Source organism: Primulina tabacum, chromosome 17 (assembly GCF_025594145.1).
Source record: "Primulina tabacum isolate GXHZ01 chromosome 17, ASM2559414v2, whole genome shotgun sequence".
NCBI classification, from domain to species: Eukaryota; Viridiplantae; Streptophyta; class Magnoliopsida; order Lamiales; family Gesneriaceae; genus Primulina; species Primulina tabacum.
Window position 1 is genome coordinate 2,217,306 of NC_134566.1, and position 24,511 is coordinate 2,241,816.

At 36.7% G+C, this 24,511-nt stretch overlaps 1 protein-coding gene across 1 annotated transcript; it reads left to right on the forward strand.

Annotated features, from left to right (window-relative positions):
- The first annotated feature begins 11,577 nt into the window (after positions 1–11,577).
- On the forward strand, positions 11,578–16,981 carry LOC142531944 (MA3 DOMAIN-CONTAINING TRANSLATION REGULATORY FACTOR 1-like). Its single transcript, XM_075638232.1, has 4 exons — positions 11,578–11,801; positions 11,869–12,156; positions 14,772–14,866; positions 14,966–16,981. The coding sequence occupies exons 2-4, from the start codon at positions 11,892–11,894 to the stop codon at positions 16,742–16,744; spliced, it is 2,139 nt and encodes a 712-aa protein (XP_075494347.1). The 5' UTR covers positions 11,578–11,801; positions 11,869–11,891; the 3' UTR covers positions 16,745–16,981.
- Positions 16,982–24,511: the final 7,530 nt, after the last annotated feature.

The following is a 24,511-nucleotide window of genomic DNA, read 5'->3' on the forward strand; positions in this document are numbered from 1 at the left end:
GAGATTGGGTACAGCTGCGACACATTTAGGAGCCAGTGCATTGTAGTCTGGAATTCACTGCTCACCTATGGGTGTGGATATCCTATGTGATCTCATGAAATAATAGTGCATGGAATTTCTGGCCAGAGTATGAGATGTACGTTAGAGAAGGGGTTCTCCAATTATACATGCGATGCCACTATTTATTCGCAATGATGTGTGACATGGTTATCGAATTATTAAGCAACCCTCGATGAACCAATGGTTGCAGATTCGATTGGGATATATGAGATGAAGGGATCGTACTGTACGTTAATAATAACCGACTTGTTCTTGCAGGCACTATCAGTGATACCTAGGGAATCATGGGGCGATGCTACTAGACGCTCTTACCATGATTTGATGGGTTTAATCAGAAATATGATTTCTCACATTCTCATGATTAATTGTTGGTACATAGAATGGGGCAAATTAGGGTAAGTCCGAATAAAGGATTATGTCCTGAATCACAAAAAGTTGTGAACCCACGGCTAGCTGTATCACTGAACCATTGAGGATCACACAAGTACTGGATTATTTTGTCCCCGTTGAGATAATAAATTCAAAGAGTTGAATTTATAAAAAAAACGTTGAGATAATAAATTCAAGGAGTTGAATTTATAGAAAACATTGAGATAATAAATTCAAGTAGTTGAATTTATATATAAAATCATGATATAGTAAATTCAAGGAGTTGAATTTAAGATAATTAAATTTTGAGAGAATAAATTCAAGGAGTTGAATTTATGATATTTAAAATTTGGAGAGAATAAATTCAAGGAGTTGAAATTATGACTATTAAATTTTGGAGGTGATAAATTAAAGGAGTTGAATTTATAATTTAAATATTAAATTCAAATGTTGAATTTATAAAACATTTAAATTAAATGTAATGGGTATATGTATAAGGGCTTGTAGGAGTACAAGACCAACATACATATTATTATGGTTCTTAATTGGACTTTAAAAGATTAATTAATTAATTAAACTAGTTGGACTAGAATAATTAATTGATTAAGCCCATTAAGTATTTAATTTAATTAATGAGCCCTAAACTTATATATATGTGTATTAGGCTTAGAGTTAAACACAATTAACTCATGCAATTTTTGAAACCCTAGCCTCCAAGCCAAGGCTTTCGAAAATCCTCCTCCACTTCTCTCAATTTTCGGCCTCCACCAAAGAAAGTTTGGTTTTGAGCCACCTCTTGTTTTTAATCTCAAACGAAAAATTCTTCTATATTTTCTAGTGCAAGTTGGAAGAGGAACAACTAATTCGGTCGTGGACTTGATTAGAATATTGAAGAAAGGAGCATGGAAGAACGTACGTGGAATTTACAACAAGAGCTACATTCACTTATACCGGCATAGCTGGAGCCAAGTGAAAATTGTTCACTAAGGTAAAAGTTTTAAACCTCCTATGTATGTTTATATTTATTAAAATCATACGAGTTCTCAAAAATATGTTGAATGTCAAGATCTAAAATTTTTTAAAACTTCCGCTGCGTTTGGGCACGAGATAACTGAGATCCAACAGTGGTATCAGAGCCAGGTTCCCTATATCGTATGATTTTAAATCATGTTGAATAATATTCCTAACCACACAAGAAAATTTTTCAGAAAATTGATGCACCATAAAAATTCGATTTTAATTAAAAAAAATATTTTCGAATCTGCCCATAACTGTTCTGGGGCGCCACGCGCAGCGTCCGCACAGGCAGGCGCATAGCTGTACGCACAGGGCTTGCACAGCGTGCTCGCCCCTGCCCGATACAATTGGGCAGTGGGCGAGCAGCACGGGCAGGTGCCCAGGCACGTCTCGCGCACCGTGCCGGATCGTGGGCTTGAATTGTTCGAGCCTAGGGTGTGATTTTCTGATTTTACAAAATTTTGGATAAATTGATATTTTATGAAAATTGTTCAATTTTTCCTTAAAATAAAATTTTTCTAAATTTATAATTTTCTTTTAAGGTCAATAATTAGAATATGATTTTAATTATTTATGGTAAAAATATGTTTTACAAGAAATCAATTATAATTGAATTAATTGGAAATTAAATAAAAGTGTTTATTTAATTTATTAATTTCTTTAATAATTGTGGTGGTTAGTGATAATATTATTAGATGCATGATTAATCAATTAATTAAATTTGTTTAATTAATTGTTGTTAATATTTGATATTAAATGTATGAAGAATGATCGAGAGCTTTGACCAATGTGTTAGGTGTATGTTAGGATATTTTACTGTTTTAATTCATTTTGTTAATATTATTAAAGTGAGCTTGGTTTATGGCATGTTCCCACCCCATGAGATGTATCCCTTATGTGTCATGGCTATTTAAATTTAATTATTAGAAATAGTGTGAGATCAAAATTGGAAGATGGTGGTCTCGATGCACAAGATGAAGACATGTAAAATATTAGAAGCTTTTGTAATAAGTTGCATTTGCATCCCTGCATTCACCTAGGTTTTTGGGCCTGGATCCATGTCTGGCTCACATGGATCTAATAGTGTTGGCGATCGATCATCCTTAATTATTGTTGAATGTCATATTATGATATATATATATGTGATATATAGTAGTATATATGTATGTATATTATTAAATAATATAGTTGCATGAATTCGGCAAACATACAAACTCGTGGCACGCGATTTTAAATTAAAATGATGAGATAATTTAAAAAAAAATTAAAATCCCTCATTTTGAATAAGATTCAAAATTTATATCAAACCGCAAAAGTAAAAAATAAAAGAGTTTAATTATTCTTGCCTTCCATCAACCGTGGTTGCATGTTAATCGCTACCCGCGATCATTGTCTAGCTCATATTATTGGGCAGGCCTGGACCCTGGAAAGCTGTGACTTCTACCAGACATATGCTGTGAATTGAGTGGAACTCCCATGACTACGGCTCATATTATTGGGGGAAATCATGGCGACCGTCCACTACTATTCACTATTGATGGGTCGGTTTGACACGTGAAAATATACGTCGTCATATTATTAGGTCCTTATTAAACGTGAGGCGAAACACGCGGAGGCGAAACACGCGGAGGCTGCATATGGATGAAATTGGATTCTACCTTTTAGAAATTATAATTGGCTGATATTATTCGGGATTATAATTGGCTAATTGGACTCTACGTACCCACTAAGGAAATACGATTTTCCTTTTTCATTAGAGGGTGGTGGAAATGTCAAAATAGTGGGAGGAAAATTTATAAAATAAAAATTCATATTTTATATCTTAAAATATTCTAAAATTATTAGTTACCTTTTTCTGTTTCCATATCAATATATTTTCGATTTCGTCACGTAATACATTTATATTATTAACAAGCTAACCGAATCTAATTTCCAAGACTGGTTGGTAAATTGTTATGAATTCGGAGAAAGTTGCATACACACTAATGTCAGTCCTGTTGAACTGACAAAGCTTGCAAGATGGTAGGACCATAGTATGCAAGCTAAAGTGTAACATGCTCGCTTCTATGTCAAATGAATTGTAGGGACAGTTTGAGGAAATGTTGAATGCTGCTGACATTCGAATACACGTGCAAGAGTTGTATAGTGCATGAAACTCATAAAATGATGCACACCACTTTCAAGGAGCTTATATCTACAAGCATGCAAGATGGGGCTCTGGACCATGAGCATGGTGTACATATGACTGGACTTATTGAGAATGTTGTGGGCCTGGAATATGTGATTCCTAACGAGTTACTTGATGACATCAATTTGTTGTCTTTCTCTTCCTCATTTGACAGAGTTATGGTGAACTTCAATTTGAATAAGATAGATGATAGCCTTGAAGAGCTAGTCAATACGCTTATAAATTATGAGATCACCATAAAACAGGAGATTGTTGTTTTTCTAATGGGCCTCTCGTCAGACGAAAAATGGCCCACAAAGTAAGGGAAAGAAATGTTCTGTCCCTCACAAGAAAAACAAACCCGATAAGAGGCAAACTCTGAAGGACACTTAAAAGGCCTACAAAGCTCGATAAGTCAGAACATATTTATTTCACTGCAAGAAATCTGGACATAAGAAATTATATGCGCCAAAAATGTTCTGGAAATGATAAGTGAATGTCCAAGTAAAAATGATTTCAACAACAAAAAAAGAAAGAAAGTTAGATGATCCAAATCCCGCACAAATATGGCACGCTAGACTATGTCACATTTCTCAAAGAAAGATGAACAAACTAGTGGGAGAAAGCATGTTTGACTTGTCAGACATAAATTCTCTAACTACTTGTAAGTCCTGTCTAAAAGAAAAAAAGACAAAGATTCCATTCAATGGAAACTTGGAACATGCACATGGTCTACTGGATTTGATCCACACAGACGTTTGTGGCCCACTAAGTGTTAGCACAAAATTTGGGCAATCCTACTTCATTACCTTTAGGGATGTAAACGAACCAAACCATTTGTGAGCTATTCGAAGCTCGATTCGATAAAAGCTCGTTTGAGCTCGTTTAGTGAGGCTCGTTAAGATAAACAAACCAAACTCAAGGTTTACAGTACTCGGCTTGTTAGCTCGTGAACATGTTTGTTGATAAGTTCATGAGTAATCTTTTAGATGAAAAAATAATAGTTTTGATATTTGATTTATTGATTTTGCATATTATTTATGAAATATATAGAAAAATCTATTAAATTTATTTATTATAATAAATTTAAAAATTTTAATAAGAATAATATATTTTTATTTAAATATATAATTTGCTTTTTAATTAATTTAATAAAAATTTAAATGTATAATTCATATTTATTAAGCTTGTTTAGGCTCGATAAAGGCTTGAATAAGCTCGTGATCCATGCATATATTCGTTAAATAAAGCTCGAGCTCGGCTCGATTATAAACGAACCAAGCTCAAACATTCAAGAGTTCGGCTCGACTCGATTCGATTACATCCCTAATTACCTTTACTGATAACTATTCGAGGTATGAGTATGTTTATTTGATGAAACACAAATCTGAAGCATTTGAAAAGTTCAAAGAATTCAGATCTGAAGTAGTAAAACAGCTAGAAAGGGGTATTAAGACACTTCGATATGATTGAAGTGGAGAATACTTGAGTGCTGAATTTTTTGTGTTATCTAAAAGAGAATGAGATTCTCTCATAGTGGACTCCACCAGCAACAACACAATTGAATGGTGTTCCTGAACGTCGTAATCGAACCTTGATGGACATGGTTCAATCTATGATGGGATTCATTGAATTGCCTACATCGTTTTGGGGCTTTGTGCTTGAAACTGCAGCAATGTTATTGAATAATGTTCATACTAAAGCAGTGGATAAAACACCATATGAGATATGGATGGGAAAAACTCCCAAATATTCTTACTTGAGAATATGGGGATGTCCTGCTTATGTGAGCAGACAGTGGGAGACAAATTGGATAGTAGATCCACTTTGTGCTACTTCGTAGGATATCCAAAAAATTCTGTTGGATATTATTTCTATCACCCCAATGAAGCAAAAGTGTTTGTTTCAAGAAATGTCATCTTTTTGGAAAAGGAATTTCTATTAGATAGAAAAGGCAAGATGATAGAACTTGAAGAAATTCAAGACACTCCCTCAACTGTAGAAGTTGAACCTAATCCTTAACAACCAGTAGTTGAAGTACAAGCTCCTAGAAGGTCTGATAGGGTTATTAGACCACCTGCAAGATATACGCTTCTTCATGAACAAAGCCATGATGAGGCTTGTGTTGGATGTGATCCAATGAATTTCAAAGAAGCAATATCTGATACTGATTCAACCAAATGACTTGAAAGCATGCAGACTGAAATGGACTCTATGTATTCAAACCAAGTCTGGACATTGGTGGATCCACCTGAGTGAATCGTTCTCATATGATGCAAATGGATCTACAAAGGAAAGCTTGGGACGGATGGGAAGGTATTGACCTTCAAAGCAAGACTAGTTGCAAAATGTTATACTCAAAGGCAAGGAATTGACTATGAGGAAACTTTTTCACCAGTTGCTATGTTTAAGTCTATTAGAATACTGCTAACCATAGTAGCATGGTATGACTATAAGATATGGAAAATAGATATAAAGACTGCATTCCTCAATGGAGACATCAAAGAAGATATTTTTATGTCTCAACCTGAGGGATACACATCAGTTGGAAGTGAGCATAAGGTATGCAAACTTCAGAGATCAATATATGGTCTCAAGTAGGAGTCAAGGAGTTGGAACCTCAGATTTGATAGCACTATCAAGGAATTTGGTTTTGCTAAAAATCCTGAAGAACCATGCGTGTACAAGAAAGTTAGTGGGAGTGCAGTGACATTCTTGGTACTTTATGCCTGCTCATTGGGAATGATATATGATTACTTCAATCAGCTAAAGTATGGTTAGCAAGTAAATTCTCCATGAAAGACATGGGTGAAGCATCATGTGTATTGGGAATACAAATCTATAGAGATAGATCAAAGAGGATACTGGGGCTCACCCAAGCAACTTATATCGATATCATCCTGAAGCGATTCTCTATGGAAGAGTCCAGAGATGATACTTACCAATGTGTCATGGTGTTACTCTATCTAAAGCTATGTGTCCCAAAACTGATGAAGAGATAGAGATGATGACACGTATGCCATATGCGTCAGCCATTAGTAGTATCATGTATGGTATGATATCGACACGTCCTGATGTTGCTTACGCTCTGAGTGTTACAAGCAGATATCAGGCGAACCCTAGTCCAATGCATTAGAAGGCCGTGAAAGATATTCTTAAGTACTTGAGAAGGACTAAGAACTTGTTCATGGTCTATGGGGGTGGAGAATTGAAATTAGAAGGCTACACTGATTCTAGCTTCCAATGTGACATAGATGATTCGAAATCGACATCTGGTTTTGTATTCATGCTAAATGGTGCGGCTGTCTCTTGGAAAAGTTCCAAGCAAAAAACTGTTGCGGATTCCACCACTGAAGCTGAATACATTGTTGCATCTGCTGCAGCCAAAGAGGCAGTTTGGATGAGGAATTTCGTCCAAGAGTTGGGCGTCATTCCAATTGGAGTTGATCCAGTCCCGGTGTACTGCGGAACACAAGTGCCGTTGTGCAAGCAAAGGAACCAAGGTCTCATCAACGATCCAAAAATATACAGAGGAAGTTCCACATCATCTGGGAAATTGTGGGAATTGGAGATATATCAGTCAAAAGAGTCCTCTCTATAGTTAATGTTGCTGATCCACTTACAAAATCCTTGTCAGGACCATTGTTTGATAAGCATCGCGAAACAATGTGATTAAAGTCTATGGGTAGTTGGCTCTAGGGCAAGTGGGAGATTGTTATAGTAGATGCCCTGTAAGCCAACTGTTGGCTAGTGAATTTATTGACTCAGTTGTAATAAACAATCTTTATTTTAATATAATTCATTATTTCATGGTTTATTATTTCTTTATCTGTATACACATGTGAATAACATAGATAAAGACCTTTATTATACTTTAAGACAAATGGATCATAATTCGATGTTGAAACTCATTTGTAAACACTGTATGACCTAAATTCGTTACTATTCGATTCAGCCGCCTAAAACGTGGATAAAGGTCGCTTGAGTTCGAGACTAGCATCTGTGATGTTGTGTACCGCGTTTCTTGGTAAGGGCATAGAGATGTCCAAACATGCAGATGGGTAGTCATATGATGATTATACCAAACTACCATCCCTCGGACTTTCCAAGTGGTTATTATTCATCGAGAGGATAAGTATGTGGTTATGATTGTACACCATTAGTCCTTACGACCCGGGACAACACTGAGGCTCTATATTCTAGGGATGTGCTTTGACTCGTTTACCGACTCCAGGAGGGCAGGTGGCGAGATTGGGTACAGTTGCGACACATATAGGAGCAAGTGCATTGTAATCGAGAATTCACCACTCACCTACGAGTGTGGATATCCTATGTGATCTGATGAAATAATAGTGCATAGAATCTCTGGCCAGAATATGAGATGTACGTTAGAGAAGGAGTTCTCTAATTGTACATGCGATGCCACTATTTTTTCTCAAAGATGTGTCACATGGTTATCGAATTGTTATGCAACCCTCGATGAACCAATGGTTGCTGATCCGATCGGGATATATGAGATGAAGGAACCGTACTGTACGTTAATCATTACCGACTGGTTCTTGCATGCACTATCAGTGATACCTAGGGAATCATGGGGCAATGCTACTAGACGCTCTTACCATGATTCGATGGGTTTAATCAGAAATATGATTTCTGACATTCTCATGATTAATTGTTGATACATAGAATGGGGCAAATTAGGGTAAGTTCGAATAAATGATTATGTCCTGAATCACAAAGATTTGTTAACCCACGACTAGCTGTATCCCTGAACCATTGAGGGTCACACAAGTACTAGATTATTTTGTCCCCATTAAGATAATAAATTCAAGGAGTTGAATTTATAAAAAAAACATTGAGATAATAAATTCAAGGAGTTGAATTTATAGAAAACATTGAGATAATAAATTCAAATAGTTGAATTTATATATAAAATTATGATACAGTAAATTCAAGGAGTTGAATTTATGATAATTAAATTTTGAGAGCATAAATTCAAGGAGCTGAATTTATGACTATTAAATTTTGTAGGTGATAAATTCAAGGAGTTGAATTTATAATTTAACTATTAAATTCAAATGTTGAATTTATAAAAGATTTAAATTAAATGTAATGGGTGAAGGATCGTTTGCTGGGCATCTTTGGGATGCTTCAAACAAAATATTCTCCAATGAGCTGCAATAGCTCGTGTTCTAAGAATATTAACACCGATGAATTAAATCGAATTTGGTTAAAAACCAAGCGGAAGAAACTCGAAGTAATCCTTCGTGAAGAAGACTGTTATTTTAGAAGCATTTGATCTTATGTAAACTGAATAACCGAAAAGGGACATATTAGTTTTTGCATTCATCAGTTCAGTTATTGTGACAACTGAACTGATGGATACTCTAACTGATCCAGACAGTTTAAAAACAATAGTTAGACAGTTAAATACACAAGATATGTTTATGGATGTTCGGAGACTTCAACTGCTCCTATGTCACCCCTTCTACCGCCTTGGGTAGGATCCACTAGAAGACTTTGATTTATACAAACACTTGTACAAACCAACTCAGTTAGGACTTACCCACTGCCTAACCTGAACTCCTAGACTTAGACTGAAGGCAGCACCTTTCAGTCAACACTTCTTTAATGTCTATGTGAGAAAGACTACATACACAAGTTTAACGTCTTTGTGCAAGACTGTATTTGAGTGGTTGAGAGTGTGTGTGTGTGTGAGAACTGAACAAGGATGTTCTCACACACTGAGGAAAATACGCTTCTAATCTAAGCTGATCTATCTGTGAAGAGTTCCCTCGACTGGGCTGAATGCTTCTCTTAAGCTGATATGACTTTGAAGCGTGCCCTTTTTTTCTCTCTCTTAAGTTGTGTGTTTTTGAGTCTTCACTGATCTTCTCTTTATATAGGCAGGAAAACTGATCGTACAATGAGACTCATTCATTGTATCCGTTGTATCTTGAATTCGTTTCTTGGACTTTGTGTTTCGGCTTTTCGACTGCCCTTCTGAAACATTTTGTCTTTAATGTACTGATGCAACGTCCATTATTGTCCTTTGATTGGGTAATGGCTTTGTGCCTTCACGTACAGCTGGATTCCACTTGAAAGAGTTTGTCTTCATCCATAACTGAAAGATTCTAACTGATACTTCGAACTGGTCAGTTGAACTAATCTTTCAGTTGGGCTGGTGAAATCAGTTGACTCGTCAGTTGAACTGATTTCACACTCGTTCAGTTTGACTGATCAGCTGTGTTTCTTCATCAGTTGAACACTCCTTCTGTTGGCCAGGCTTCTGAGGTTTTCCTGCTGAATCACCTATCAACTGGACAATCAGTTGGACTGCTCAATTGACGTAACCAGTTAGACTGATTCATTTCGTGTGATCAGTTGGGTCTTTAGTTTTGCGATGTAAACATCTCGTGAGTGATCCTAGATGCTGCACACTAAGGTAGATCATTAGTAACATAATTAACAAATTTTGTTATCATCAAAATCAAGATTGCGAACTTGAAAAGTTCCAACAATGGGCTTGTAGGAGTACAAGACCAACATACATATTATTATGATTCTTAATTGGACTTTAAAAGATTAATTAATTAATTAAACTAGTTGGACTAGAATAATTAATTGATTAATCCTATTAAGTCTTTAATTTAAGTAATAGGCCCTAAGCTTATATATATGTGTTTTATGCTTAGGGTTAAACACAATTAACCCATGATCTTCCTCCCCTTCTCTCAATTTTTGGCCTTCACCAAAGAAAGTTTGGTTTTGAGCCGCCTCTCGTTTTTAATCTCAAACGAAAAATCCCTCTATACTTTCTAGTGCAAGTTGGGAGAGGAACAAGTAATCCGGTCGTAGACCTGATTAGAAGATTGAAAAAAGGAGTCTCGAAGAACGTACGTGAGATTTACAACAAGAGCTACATTCGCTTATACTGTCGTAGCTGGAGTCAAGTGAAAATTGTTCACTAAGGTAAAAGTTTTAAACCTTGTATATATGTTTATATTTATTAAAATCATACGAGTGCTCAAAAATATATTGAATGTCAAGATCTAAAATTTTTTAAAACTTCTGCTGCGTTTGGGCACGAGAAAACCGAGATCCAACGATAAGAACGACGAAGAATTCATCACCAAGTATTTGGGTGTAGAGGAGATGTTTGTTCCTTTCCATCTTGACATAAGCTTCTTGTGTCGGAGCATTATATTGGTACTTCAAAGGTTCTACTACACTAATATCCTGAATGCTCGTCACTCATCTGCCCTCTCCTTACCACACATCGGGAACAAATAGTGCAGGATGCAGCATGAAGTTCATCGATTTTCTTGGCAGAATCTATGGAAGTCGAACAATATTCTGTCTACCTTAGAGGAATTCTATTTAGAGTATATATATATACACGCCATTAGGAGTCATCTCATGTATTCACAGACTGAATTTGAAGACAGAATGAAATGATTGGAGGGAAAACTTATTTGGTTATGAGAAAAGAGTCTTGCTCTTTTTGTTCTTTCTTAGCCTGATAAAATTAGTTGCTAGTGTTGGTACCAATGTCCCAAACTTACTAGACGAGTTCTAGAGATTCAACTGTAGTAAACTCATGATCTGTCACAATATTTTTAAACCCTCCCATCCGAGAAAAAAATGGAATTTCAAGTAGTAATTTACACCTAAATTATCGTTATACTGATCAGCATTTAAAAAAACTGATTGTTTTATGATTTTCAATTACGTATATGGATGTGAATTCAAACATTTTATTGAAGAAAAGGCATGGAAGATATCCATCCAGCTCTCTCTCACAAAAGTAACTTTAATTTAAAAGCGTGCTTTTATATAACCAGAGAGGATATCGTAGTCCGTACTCCTTAAATTGAAGGAACTGCAGATCAGTGCAGGGGGGATCACTGGAGGGGAAGCGAAGGACACGTGGATGCCCTAATAAGGTGGTGACCTGACATATACCCGCAGCCTCCCTATTTATTCTGTTCGTCCATCGACCTAATCCATAGCCTCTCTCGCTTTCGAAAACCTACACGCACAGTCGCATACATTCCCTGGCAAATCCCACTCTCCGGTTTGTGTTTGTTTCCTGGATCCAAGTCTCGATTGCTTCTCTACTCGCCATCTCCTCTCTTGGCTCGAGATCCGAGCCAAGAACTGAGGAGTGTTGCTGCAATCCGCTGAGGTAAAGATATGATGCGTGGTTATGTGAAAACTGATATCCAAGCTAATTGCCGATGGTTTTTCTGTAGGGTTTTAGTGAAAAGAGGAGAAAATGGCTAACAGCGAGGGGTTTCTGACGGAGGGGCAGAGGGAGATGCTGAAAATCGCGTCCCAAAATGCGGAGGTGATGTCATCATTATCGTTGTCTTCGTCGCCGAAATCTCCGGGTCCAAGGTCTCCCGGTCAGAACTCGTCTGTGATCTCTGAGCATCATTTTGTGAAGGTTACAGGCGGCGGGCAGTCTGCTGCCGCTGGGGGCATAGCAGTTAGGCACGTGCGCCGATCTCACTCCGGGAAATTTATTAGAGTTAAAAAGGGTAAGATTCTGAAAATATTAGTGACGCTTAAAGTATTTCAAGTATAGTTAATCAGTATAAATGTCTATCTTGTTTCTCACAGATTTCTGAACCATACGAAAATAATACTTCCTAGTAGTTTATGCATTTACGTTTTTTTTTATCTTTGTTTGGTGGTGGTTACCGATTTTTCTTTACTTCTTTTGTAATTGCTTTGATTGTGGAATGTGTGGATTTGTTTGGAAGCTTGTCATAGATGGAAGAATGCGTCTGAGCTCTATAGAAAAAGGTTGTTGAAGGCATAGTTAGTCTCATAAGACCAAGACTCACTAGTATATTTTTGGTAACAGTATAATGGAGATTCTTTTTGTGATTCTTGATTTAATAAGGGCTCGGTACTGAACTCTTTATTTGTTTGGCATAAACTAGGTTCTTCATTGCATAACTAGATTATCAACATTAATAATTGAAAGACCTTTACTGGAATTGCTTGGACAAAGGAATCTGATAGTTGGTAAACATTTGCTAAAAATGACCATAAGGTTTTAAAAGAAATTACTTCTGCAGTTCATGGCTTTTTATATGCTTTTGATCAAAGCCTAGGCTTGCTCTTATCACTTCTACGTCAGGTGTAGAATCGAATGTTTCAAATGATGTTTTGGATTCTTGACTTGTGAAAAGATCAAGGTTTTCCTTTTCATCAACAAATGCTGGAGTTAACAGCCAGGTGGAAATTTAATGATTTCTAAGAAAATTAATGTCACTGACCACTGTCGCTTCTCATAGCCCGGTGAATAATTTTTTCCTATCCAGTACGTGAATTTACATGTCATAGTTATTTTTGTTGCTTTTTTTCTAGGCGGGTATCTAATTTGTTAAATAAAGAAACCAGATTCACGCTTAAATCTATTGAAATAGGAAGCAAAAATTGGAATTAAAGAGGATTATAATACTTATTTGCACGCACATGAACTCAATAATATTTTTGGGCTATAGACCCCCAAAGTAACTGCGGTCTTTAGAATACTCTAAGTTTATTTCCCAAGATACCCTTTCTCTATTTGATTATTGTTTTTACAAGAAAAATTAAATAAAGTTAAAACCCAAATTATGTATTAAAAGCAGAAAAATTATTAGATTATGATTACATTACAAACAATTTTCCGTAAATAAAATTATATTTTTCTAGATTTAATATATCTCCACATATCCTATACCAAGGATCATTAAGGACAATAAAGATGCCACTTGATGTTCATTGTGATCATCATTCTTAAGTACCCAGGTCGTGTTTTTGTTCTTCTAATCTGTTTTTACCTTTGATAGGCATTGTGACTTTTGTTTGTCTGTGGGAGCTCGCCTTCTGACAAATATATAGCCAGTTTTATAGCATGTAGCTCTTGGTTTTGGTGATAACAATTTACCTGGATGATACACAAATTATTTAGTTAATTTATGGAAAGTTTGATTGTTGTATCTCTAGCCTCTCCCTCAATCTCTATGTTGTACATATGAAGCACTCTAATGACAAATCTCTATGCGCATAAAGGGATGCATCATTATTGTGGAAAGTCTAATCAAACTATATAAATTTTTTTTTGTTTCTAAATCACTAGCTTTCTCGACTTTTTTGCATATCTATAAAACATATGTAATGTAGTGTGTGTCATCCTCAAGTTCATGGAAAATTGATAGAAAATCGTAGAAATCTTGTGATGCTTTTGGTTATTCTTGTTGAAGTCATAATTGTTGTCGTGGTATCGTTACTGTACTAGGGCTGATGCAGAAAATCGTCTAGAATCATGACAGGGCTCTTTTTGTTGAAGATTAGTCTTCTGACCGGATATTATGGCCAATGGGCTGACATTTGTTTGCATAATCAATTAGATTTGTCCATGTAGCGTGCCACATAATACTTGTATGTGCATAAGCCAAACACAAACTGTGTGTATTTCCTTTATGGGTTGAATTTACAGCTAAGATAAGGATTCCTGTAAGTCACACTGTATGTCTTGATTAAGACCATACATGAGAAAACGAGTGCATGAAAACGATGACAGGGATGATGACGGGTTCACATGATTTTATGATATCATGCAATATTAAATGTTTCTATTGAGTTAGTGATATATCAACAAGTCAACTTTCTACCAGACAGAATTGGTATGCATTATAATGGTTGATACTGACTAGAACTGTCTGAAAACTACTTTCCAGATTTTAACGTTTTAGCACCAGATGATTAGTGTCAGATTTAATACATATTGAGTTGATGGTATCCGAGCTTCAGAGTGTCTGGTGAATGGAGTAACTATGGCTTATGACACATCATTTACTATAATGGTGGATATGGTATTTGTGATTTCAAATCGCTGTCATGTGTTATAATGCTATTGAAAAATGTAGCAAAATCAACACAAATGCATATCTCATTGATTTGCTTAATCTGTTTGATTCAAAGTATTTTACTAGTCATTGTTATTGACCGGAGGCTATACTGGTTGTAAAGTTTTAAATGTGTTGTCTATCCCGTATCTTGAATGGTTGGAAGTAGGAGACACTTGTATTTAAATTGTTTTTTGAAGCTACTTGAATTTTGCTATGCATATGCACTATTGATCTGATTGTGACAACAGATGGTGCTGGTGGTAAAGGCACATGGGGAAAGCTGATCGATACTGATGGCATTTCTTGTGTTGATCGGAAGGATCCTAACTACGACAGTGGCGAGGTAATCATATAGTTTCTTTCCTATTGCTATTTGAAACCTTTTTTTTCTATTTGTAGTTTGTTTGTATAATATCTTTTTGTTTTCCCGGGTCATGAGCAGGAACCCTATGAGCTAGTTGGATCAAATGTATCTGATCCTCTGGATGAATACAAAAAAGCTGTGTTGTCCATCATAGAGGAGTACTTTAGCACCGGGGATGTAGATATGGCTGCTTCTGATCTTAGAGAACTAGGATCAAGCCAGTACCATCCCTACATTGTTAAACGCCTGGTTTCTATGGCCATGGACAGACATGACAAAGAGAAGGAGATGGCTTCGGTCTTGTTGTCTGCTCTGTATGCAGATGTAATCAATCCTTCCCAAATTAGCCAGGGGTTTTTGATACTGCTTGAATCTGCTGATGACTTGGCAGTGGACATATTGGATACTGTTGATATTCTTGCTTTATTCATTGCTCGAGCAGTGGTGGATGAAATTCTACCCCCGGCTTTCATTACCAAGGTCAGAAAAATACTTCCAGTGGCGTCCAAGGGATTGGAGGTGCTGCAAACTGCTGAGAAAAGCTATCTCTCAGCACCCCACCATGCTGAAGTTATAGAAAGACGCTGGGGTGGAAGTACGCATCTCACTGTCGATGAGGTGAAGAAAAAGATATCTGACCTTCTAAGGGAATACGTGGAGAGTGGTGATACTCCTGAAGCCTGTAGATGTATCAGAGAATTAGGTGTTTCATTTTTCCATCACGAAGTTGTGAAAAGAGCATTAGTTCTAGCCATGGAGATCCAGACTGCGGAGCCACTTATTTTGAAGCTGTTAAAGGAAGCGGCAGACGAGGGTTTAATAAGTTCAAGTCAGATGGTGAAAGGCATTACTCGAATAGTTGAGAGCCTTGATGACCTTGCCCTTGATGTTCCTTCAGCAAAAAATTTCTTTCAAACCATTGTTCCCCAGGCAATATCTGATGGATGGCTTGATGCATCTTACCTAAAATCTTCGGGCGAGGATGGGAAGCAACCAGACAAAGTTGATGAAAACCTGAAGTGCTACAAGAAAGAGGTTGTAACCATAATTCATGAATACTTCCTCTCAGATGATATTCCAGAACTGATTCGAAGCCTAGAAGATATAGGTATGAGCAAATATAACCCAATTTTTCTCAAGAAGCTCATCACCCTAGCCATGGATCGAAAAAACAGGGAGAAGGAAATGGCCTCTGTTTTACTCTCTGTGCTTCATATAGAGATCTTCTCAACCGAAGACATAGTTAATGGGTTTGTTATGCTGCTAGAATCTGCCGAAGATACGGCACTCGACATTTTAGATGCGTCAAATGAACTTGCCTTTTTCCTGGCAAGGGCCATTATAGACGATGTCCTTGCTCCTCTAAATTTGGAAGAGATCGCCAGTAGGCTGCCTCCAAGTAGTAGTGGAAGTGAAACTGTTAGTATGGCACGATCACTCATAGCAGCACGTCATGCTGGGGAGAGGATTCTGAGGTGCTGGGGTGGTGGCACCGGCTGGGCTGTGGAAGATGCAAAGGACAAGATTCAGAAGCTTCTTGAGGAATATGAAAGCGGGGGAGTTGTCAATGAAGCTTGTCAATGCATTCGCGATCTGGACATGCCTTTTTTCAATCATGAGGTGGTGAAGAGAGCGTTAGTTATGGCAATGGAGAAGAAAAATGATAGGGTGCTCGATTTACTTCAAGCATGCTTTAGTGAGGGGTTGATCACTATCAATCAAATGACCAAAGGCTTCAGTAGGATCAAAGATGGGCTCGAAGATCTTGCTCTCGACATTCCAAATGCAAAGGATAAATTCAAATGGTATGTGGAGCATGCCCGAGAACGAGGTTGGCTCTTGCCATCATTTGGTTAGTTTGCTGCATCAGATATTTTAGCGGTATCTTCTTGAGAGTAAAACACAAATTTGAGTCGTTTCTCTCCATGTGTTGTTTTACCTTGTGATTTGGATTGGTAAACTGTCTGGTGGATACTGTTATTCTCTGTCATCATATAAAGATTGTAATGTTATTATGTATATACTAGGTTTCTGGCTGGTTTTAAGTTTAGTGAAGACGTGGTTTTCGTAATGAAGTATTTCTTTGCTCTTCTATATTCAATTATTCCCTGTTCTTCTAAACATAGCTCTGCAGGTAGGCGAAAAGAAGAATTGGCACCAACCCTATGTAAACATACCATTTTACATGAATGACAACAAAATAAAGAAGACGCTAATTCAATTTTGTTATCTGTTCTGCATATAGAAATTGGTTTCTATTGAGAAGATCAAGGTTTGTTCGATGGCAAACATTTTCATTTTCGCTCGAATGCCTTGAGTCCGTAAAACATTCTCTGTATGATTTGCGATAGCGCTGCTTTATCTTGGCGAGACAAAGTAGTTCGGGCTAAACACCCCACGCGTCGGAAGTCTGACTTTTGGAACATCAGTGTTTCCTAATTTCATTCGAACAATTGATGACAAATTTGAAATAGTTGGTAACTGACTTTTTGCTTTAGTAGTGTGTACTCTTTTTTAATTCGGGACGAACTCGGCATTATGTTTTAGAAGTTGAAAATCCTAGAGAATCTGAAATATGGCGTACTTCGAGCATTCAATTATTGGAAAGTGATATAGATTTATGCTCTAATTTTCGATCTGTTCCTAATATTTTTTAACTGAAATATATATGTTCTTGATCTTGATGTAGTGGGGTAATAAAAAAATTTCCACCATTGTGGGGAGGATATCATTGTAGGTTTTGAAAATATTTCTAGCCTTGAAATGATGGGTGAAAATGTTGTTCTTACATATCTCTACCAGATCGTTGTGTAACTAAATATCTTGTTATTTTGTTTTTTTTAAAAAATGCATGTTATATTCTGTTCAGAAGTTGGACAAAATTTTGGTCAATATTTTTATTTAAGTGATCATTTGTTCTTTTATGTTCCTACTAAAATTAGAACAAAGTTGTTTCTACGTACAACATAATACATTTTGGCCGTCAATTGCTAGAAACACTATGATTTGAGGGGAGAGAGTTTATCTAATTTTATGATAGATAAGATTCCTAATAAGTTCTTTTTTTTTTCCTAATCAACTAAACATATGATACAACTGATGAGATTTGTGTTAGAGTATCGTTTTCTCGTATTCAAGGCGCAACGAAAGTTTAAAAAAAAATTTGTTTTGTTGTTCAAAATGTTCCTTTGGCGTCGTATGATTTAAAACATTCATAAAATGTTTATTTATTTAAAATTGGATTCCAAATCAGTACGAGATTGACGAAATTGACCATTTTATAATTCCTACGAACAAATCTTCCTCTTTCTTTGATCGTCAAATAAGATTAACAATAAAAAACTGAGTTCCTCGTTTAGATTACACTAGAGATCTAAACGATTTAGCATAGAGATTGGATCGCCGAAATTTCAAAAATTCGATGGTGTTGCGACTATGCCAGGGCGTCGGTGCGCTAAAAGAGGGTGACCAATTTTTCCTTCAAAAATTCAAGTTGGACGAAAATTTTCTTGTGTAGGAAGAGTGAATTTTGTGTATTTTTTTTGTATGGTTATGTTACATGTTATCAACCTTAGATATCATTTTAATAAAAATACACTAACTCAATTCTGTTAGGATTCATAATCCTAATCTAACTAAAGATTCCTTCTTTTTTCCATTAATTAAAAGAGTGGATTTTTTTGTGAGACGGTCTCACGAATCTTTATCTGTGAGATGGATCAACGCTACCGATATTCACAGTAAAAAGTAATACTCTTAGCATAAAAAGTAATATTTTTTCATGGATGACCCAAATAAGATATCTGTCTCGAAAAATACGACCCGTGAGACCGTCTCACACAAGTTTTTGCCTAATTAAAAATCTCAAGTAGTATATATCGTGCAAAGTCATCTTTGGATAAAAGACATTAAAGATTATGTTTATAGTCATGGCATAAGAGATGTTAAATATTATGTGGATTGTGAGGTTGCGGCCTACAATCGAGAGTGTGCTAGGAGTTTCAATTAGGCAATAGATAAGTCCTAAGTTGAAATGAGTTTGTACAAGGTGTTGTATAAATCAAGGTCTTTTAGTGGATCCTTCCCAAGGGGGAAAGAGGTGGCGCATGAATTGTTAATCTTCGAACATCCATAAACAAATTCGTGTCTTTCTATTTATTTATTGCATTTACTTATCATTTTCATTGTTTTAAAGATGCATTGTTGAAGCATTTTATGTGTTCTTCAAATACCAAAATATTGTATACCAAGTGTTTGATAAAATGCTTCAACCAAAATATTTTTACTTATTCAGCTTGCATATATTTTAAATGTTTTACAAAATGTTTAATTGGTTTCTACGAAGGATTATTTTGTGTGTCTTCCTCTTAGTTTAAAAAATCAACTCGATTTAATTCATCAGTGTTCAATATTTCAAGAACCGAGCTATTGTAGCTCAACGATGATCCCCTAATCGATCCTATCATATATATATATATATATATACACGTAAAATTAAATAATCATTATTTAATTTTCTTAATTAATTGTTAATTAATTAATCAATTAGTTAATCAATTCTACATCCCTATAGAACATTTAATGAGAACTATGTACATATAGTAGTCACCACTACTAACATTATTATTTAATTAATATATTCTAAATACACTAAATAAATAATTGCGAACTATAACTCCCATCGACGATCAGGCTGCGATGATGTATCGAAAGTACAAATCTTGTTCATATAATCAAAATTGAAAATTTCGAATGAAATTTTTTTCACTGATCTATTTTTGACAGCTGCCAATTTTGTGAACTCCTTTACTAAAACAGACAGTTCTACTCTCCTCACTAATTTGCCATCAAGTTATCTTCCACAACTTCCATTACATAAAATTCATTTATAAATTCTTTTATAAACAATATGTTTGATCTCCATTAAATTACATTCTTCTTGAATTTGACTATCTCGACAGAAACACAAAATCTAATACGTGAGTTCATTACTATATTGTGATTCAAAATAACATTTATTCTTATTCGGGCTTACCCTAACTATCTTCATTCTTTTCATCAACCCTTTGATAAAAAATTTCAGAACTCAAGTTTGATCGCACCCATCGGATCATGGTAAGAGCGTCTAGTAGCATTACCCCATAATCTCATATGTATCATTGATAGTGCCTGCAGAAACATTAAGTTATAGGCAGCATACAGTACGGTCTATTTAACTCATATATCCTGATCGAATCTGTAACCATTGGTATATCTAGTGTAATAGTTAAGCCTGGTGAACGGTACGGTTTAAGATTTCGTATGATTATTGACTATTTGGTTAAGTTTAAGTATAGTTTTGATGTTAAGAGTTGCGATTTATGGTTTATAGTATTGTTGGTTATACTTGTTATGTGATTTTATTGTAGCGTCGTTGCGATTTAATTCATGGTAATTTGTACGTTGAGCCAATTGGTATGAGGCCAATTGGGGTGGTTAGATTAGATTTAGAGGTGCAACTTTCTTGTTGAGAGTGTTGCCGAATTATGAGAAGCAGCGTTGCGATTTGATTTTAGTTGCAAAAATTTGTTGTTGGCTACAGAGGTGACCGCACCCGCGGTGATTGGGCAGAGGCGGCACCGCACCCGCGGTGGAAAAGGAGCGCACCCGCGGTCGCTTGTTTCAGATTTTTGGCTGAACTCCAGTAGGCTGAGCGCACCCGCGGTAAGAACTCAGCGCACCTGCGGTCGTCACTTTCAGATTTTCGGATGTTGTACAGACAGCATAGCGCACCCGCGGTCCAAGACTTAGCGCACCTGCGGTGCGTGAACAGTGAAAGCGTGTTTTCGATTTTAAGTGATTAAATACATGAGTTGGTTCACTTTATGCCTCATTTCCTCCACTCCTCTCGGTTTCCTCAGAGCAAGGGAGTCCAGGGTTCTTATTTTCCATCTTTTGCTATTTTTATTTTAGCATCTAGTTGGAGTGTTGAAGTGAAAACAAGGTTCTTTTGGGTTCAAAAAGCTAAGGTAAGCTTGTGGTTTTGTTTATTCATGGATTTTGGTGTTGGGAAAATCATGGGTTTGTTGATGGTGTTGGTTTTATGGGTTTAATGGTATGGTTGTTTGATTATTGGGTTATTGATGGTGCAATACATGGTTTATTGTTGTAGGTTTTGTACCAAGAGATTAGAATCAAGCTTCTTGTTGGTTGTAAGTGGAATTCATTTCCTTTTGCTCACATGATAATATACATATGGTGTTTCAATGGTTTTAACATGTTATTTCCTTCCATTTGATTCATGCTATGTATTAATACACTTTGTTGTATATTAGAGGCATTTTATGTCTCAATTATGTCAAAGAGAATACAAAAGAAAAGAGTATGCAAAGTGTTTGGTTTAATGCCTAAAAGAGAGTTCAAATGATTTATTGGATTGATTGATACATAGTCAGAGATTGCATGCAATTAGTTGATCAACGACCATAGGCTTATATCCCAACAGAGTATCGATTTATATCGATGGGATATAGGTACAGAGACAGAGATACTATTTAGATATCAATCCATCAGAGAAAAGAGAAATACCATCGTTATTGTTATTCATGCTATGATATTTATGTTTCAGAGTTGATGGTATTTAATGTTTTCAAAGCCATGTTTTACAGAGTATGATATGTATCCATTGTTATGTAAGAGTTCCACTTGCTGAGTTTTATACTCATTTCAGTTATTCATGTGATGCGATAAGAGTGACGGGCCAGGACGTTGATTGGAGCCGAGGTCATATGCATAGAAGAGGGAAGGAAGAAGGCTGTTTTGCTAGCATTTTGGACATGATCACAAAAATGATATTTTGTATTTTGTTGTATCATTTTATTGATCATATATATACTTTTGATTATATATTGAAATGTATTTTAAATCCTTCTTTCTTTTAAGAAAATTTTTCATTTTCCGCTGTGTTATTTTATAAAATCGGTCAGAGGTGTTACATTTAGTGGTATCAGAGCAACGTTCTTCGGACCAATGCATATGACTTCGTCTACTTTCAACAGTCCGAGTATGTCTTCTTCTACATCTATTTATTGTCATTGGTTGATATGTACTATGTGAGCACATTGTAGGAGTTAATGCCTCCTAAGAGAAAGGCTTCAGAGGGTGAGGATAGCTCCTCATCGAGAGTTGTCGGCGAGTTCGGCAAATTATTGAAAGAGCAAGCCAAGGTTTACAGTGAGCAGATCCAACAATTGCTCCGTTTGCAAGGTACATGTCAAGATAGAGACCAAGGGAGAGGCCAAGTGGCTCAAGCAGTTGGAACCGATGGAATCTTTACTGCTTTCAAGAGGATGGATCCGCCGGAATTTGCAGGAAGCACCGATCCATTGGTGGCTGTAGAGTGGATAAAAGCACTTGAGGCGATATTTGATCATCTTAACCATAAAGACAAGGACAGAATTGGTTGTGCAATGTTCATGTTAGTCAAAGCTGCACGCATTTGTGGAATGCTACCAAGGTAGGTGTTGATGTTCCGGCAATGAAGTGGCAAGATTTTACTGATCTTTTCTATGACAAGTACTTCTCAGATGCACTTAGAGCTCGGAAGGTGACTGAATTTTTAGAGCTTTGTCAAGGAGGTTTGAATGTCGATGAGTACATTCTGAAGTTCGAGGAGGGTTGTCTGTTTGCCCCATATATTGGCTCCAATGACAAAGACAAGGGTGCTCATTTCATTAGAGGTCTTCGAGCAGAGATCAAAAGGGACATCAATATGTCCAAAGCGGTGACATTTAAAGAGATTGTAGCTAAAGTCTTGTTAGCCGAGCAAGATGAGAAAGATATTGCAAGAGAGAGACAGGCGAGGCAGCAGGCTATTGCTCAAAGGGGTCAGGGTTCGAGCCAAAGAGGAAAGGGCGGTTTTAAAGGGAAAGGCAAGTTAGAGCGAGTTCTAAGGCACCGACAGTTCCATCTGATCCAGAGAAGCCGTTGTGTCCCAAGTGCAGTAGGCATCATAGGGGAGAGTGCAGATTTGGTACTCATACTTGTTATCGATGTGGAACTGCAGGCCATATTGCCAAGGACTGTCCGAGAGGCTCGAGTAAAGAGAAGGTGCAGGGTCGCATCTTCACCATGACGAAGGAAGGTATAAACCATGATTCTTTTGTGATCTCTAGCACTATTTTAATTTCAGGCAGAGTAGCTACGACATTAATTGATACAGGTGCTACTCATTCTTTTATGTCTGAACTATTTTTGAGATCTTTGGGTTTAGTTCCTTCTGTTCTTTCCCTTCAGTTTAATGTTGTATTGCCTTCTGGGGATGTGTTGTGTCCGACATCTATTGTGTATGCGTGCTCTGTTCAAATTGATGAGCGAATGGTTTTTGCCGATTTGATTGTTATTCCGATGGTTGCGTTTGATATTATACTTGGCATGGATTGGCTATCAACCTATCGTGCAGTGATTGATTGCGTTGCTAAGACGGTGAAATTTGCAGATGATGGCAATAAGGAAGGTATGCTCGCCAGTGCAGGTACTTCGCTGGTCCTTCCTTTTATTTCGTGCCTTGAGGCTAAGAAGTTGTTGTTTAGAGGTTGTGATGGGTTTTTGACTTCGATTGTTGATATGAATAGAATGGTTAAGTTGAATATTGATGATATTGATGTTGTGATAGAATTTCCTGAGGTATTTGAGGATGATGTGCCGGGATTACCGCCGGACAGAGATGTAGAGTTTGTGATTGATCTAGTTCCGGGTACGGTTCCTATTTCTAAGGCTCCGTGTAGAATGGACCCTTCAGAGATGAAAGAGTTGAAGACTCAGTTGCAGGATCTATTGGATAAAGGTTTTATTCGGCCGAGTTCTTCGCCTTGGGGAGCTCCGGTTCTTTTCATCAAGAAGAAAGATGGGTCTTTGCGGCTTTGCATTGATTATAGAGAGATCAACAAAGTGACTATCAAGAATAAATATCCGTTTCCGCGAATACACGATCTATTTGACCAAATGCAGGGGACTACAGTGTTTTCGAAGATTGATTTGCGATCTGGCTATTATCAGTTGAAGGTTAGGGAGTCTGATATCTATAAGACGGCGTTCCGGACCAGGTACGGTCATTATGAATTTCTTGTTATGTCATTCGGCCTGACTAATGCTCCTTCAGTATTCATGGATCTTATGAACCGGGTGTTCAAACCGTATTTGGATAGCTTTGTTATTTTTTTTATCGATGACATTTTGATTTATTCCAAGACCAGAGAGTTTCATGCAGAGCACCTCAGAGTTGTTCTTCAATTGTTGAGAGAGAAGAGGTTGTATACTAAGTTGAAGAAATGTGAGTTCTGGTTGGAGCAGATTTCTTTCTTAGGCCATGTTGTCTCGAAGGATGGTATAGCTGTTGATCCAGTGAAAATCGAGGCGATTCAGAAGTGGCCTATCCCTACCACTGTATCAGAGGTACGCAGTTTTCTTGGTTTGGCGGGTTATTATCGTCGTTTTATTTCAGATTTTTCCAAGATTGCCCTGTCGTTAACCAATTTGACGAGGAAGACTGTGAAGTTTGAGTGGTCCAACGAATGCCAAAGTGGATTTCAAGAGTTGAAAGATAAGTTGACGTCAGCTCCTGTACTTGCATTGCCCAGTGGTTCA

Bases quoted from the DNA above. Each gene is read 5' to 3' on its own strand.
- LOC142531944 (XM_075638232.1), top strand. From the start codon at position 11,892: ATGGCTAACAGCGAGGGGTTTCTGACGGAGGGGCAGAGGGAGATGCTG. The intron at 12,157-14,771 runs GTAAGATTCTGA...TTGTGACAACAG, and splicing joins ATTTATTAGAGTTAAAAAGG to ATGGTGCTGGTGGTAAAGGC. The intron at 14,867-14,965 runs GTAATCATATAG...GGTCATGAGCAG, and splicing joins CTAACTACGACAGTGGCGAG to GAACCCTATGAGCTAGTTGG.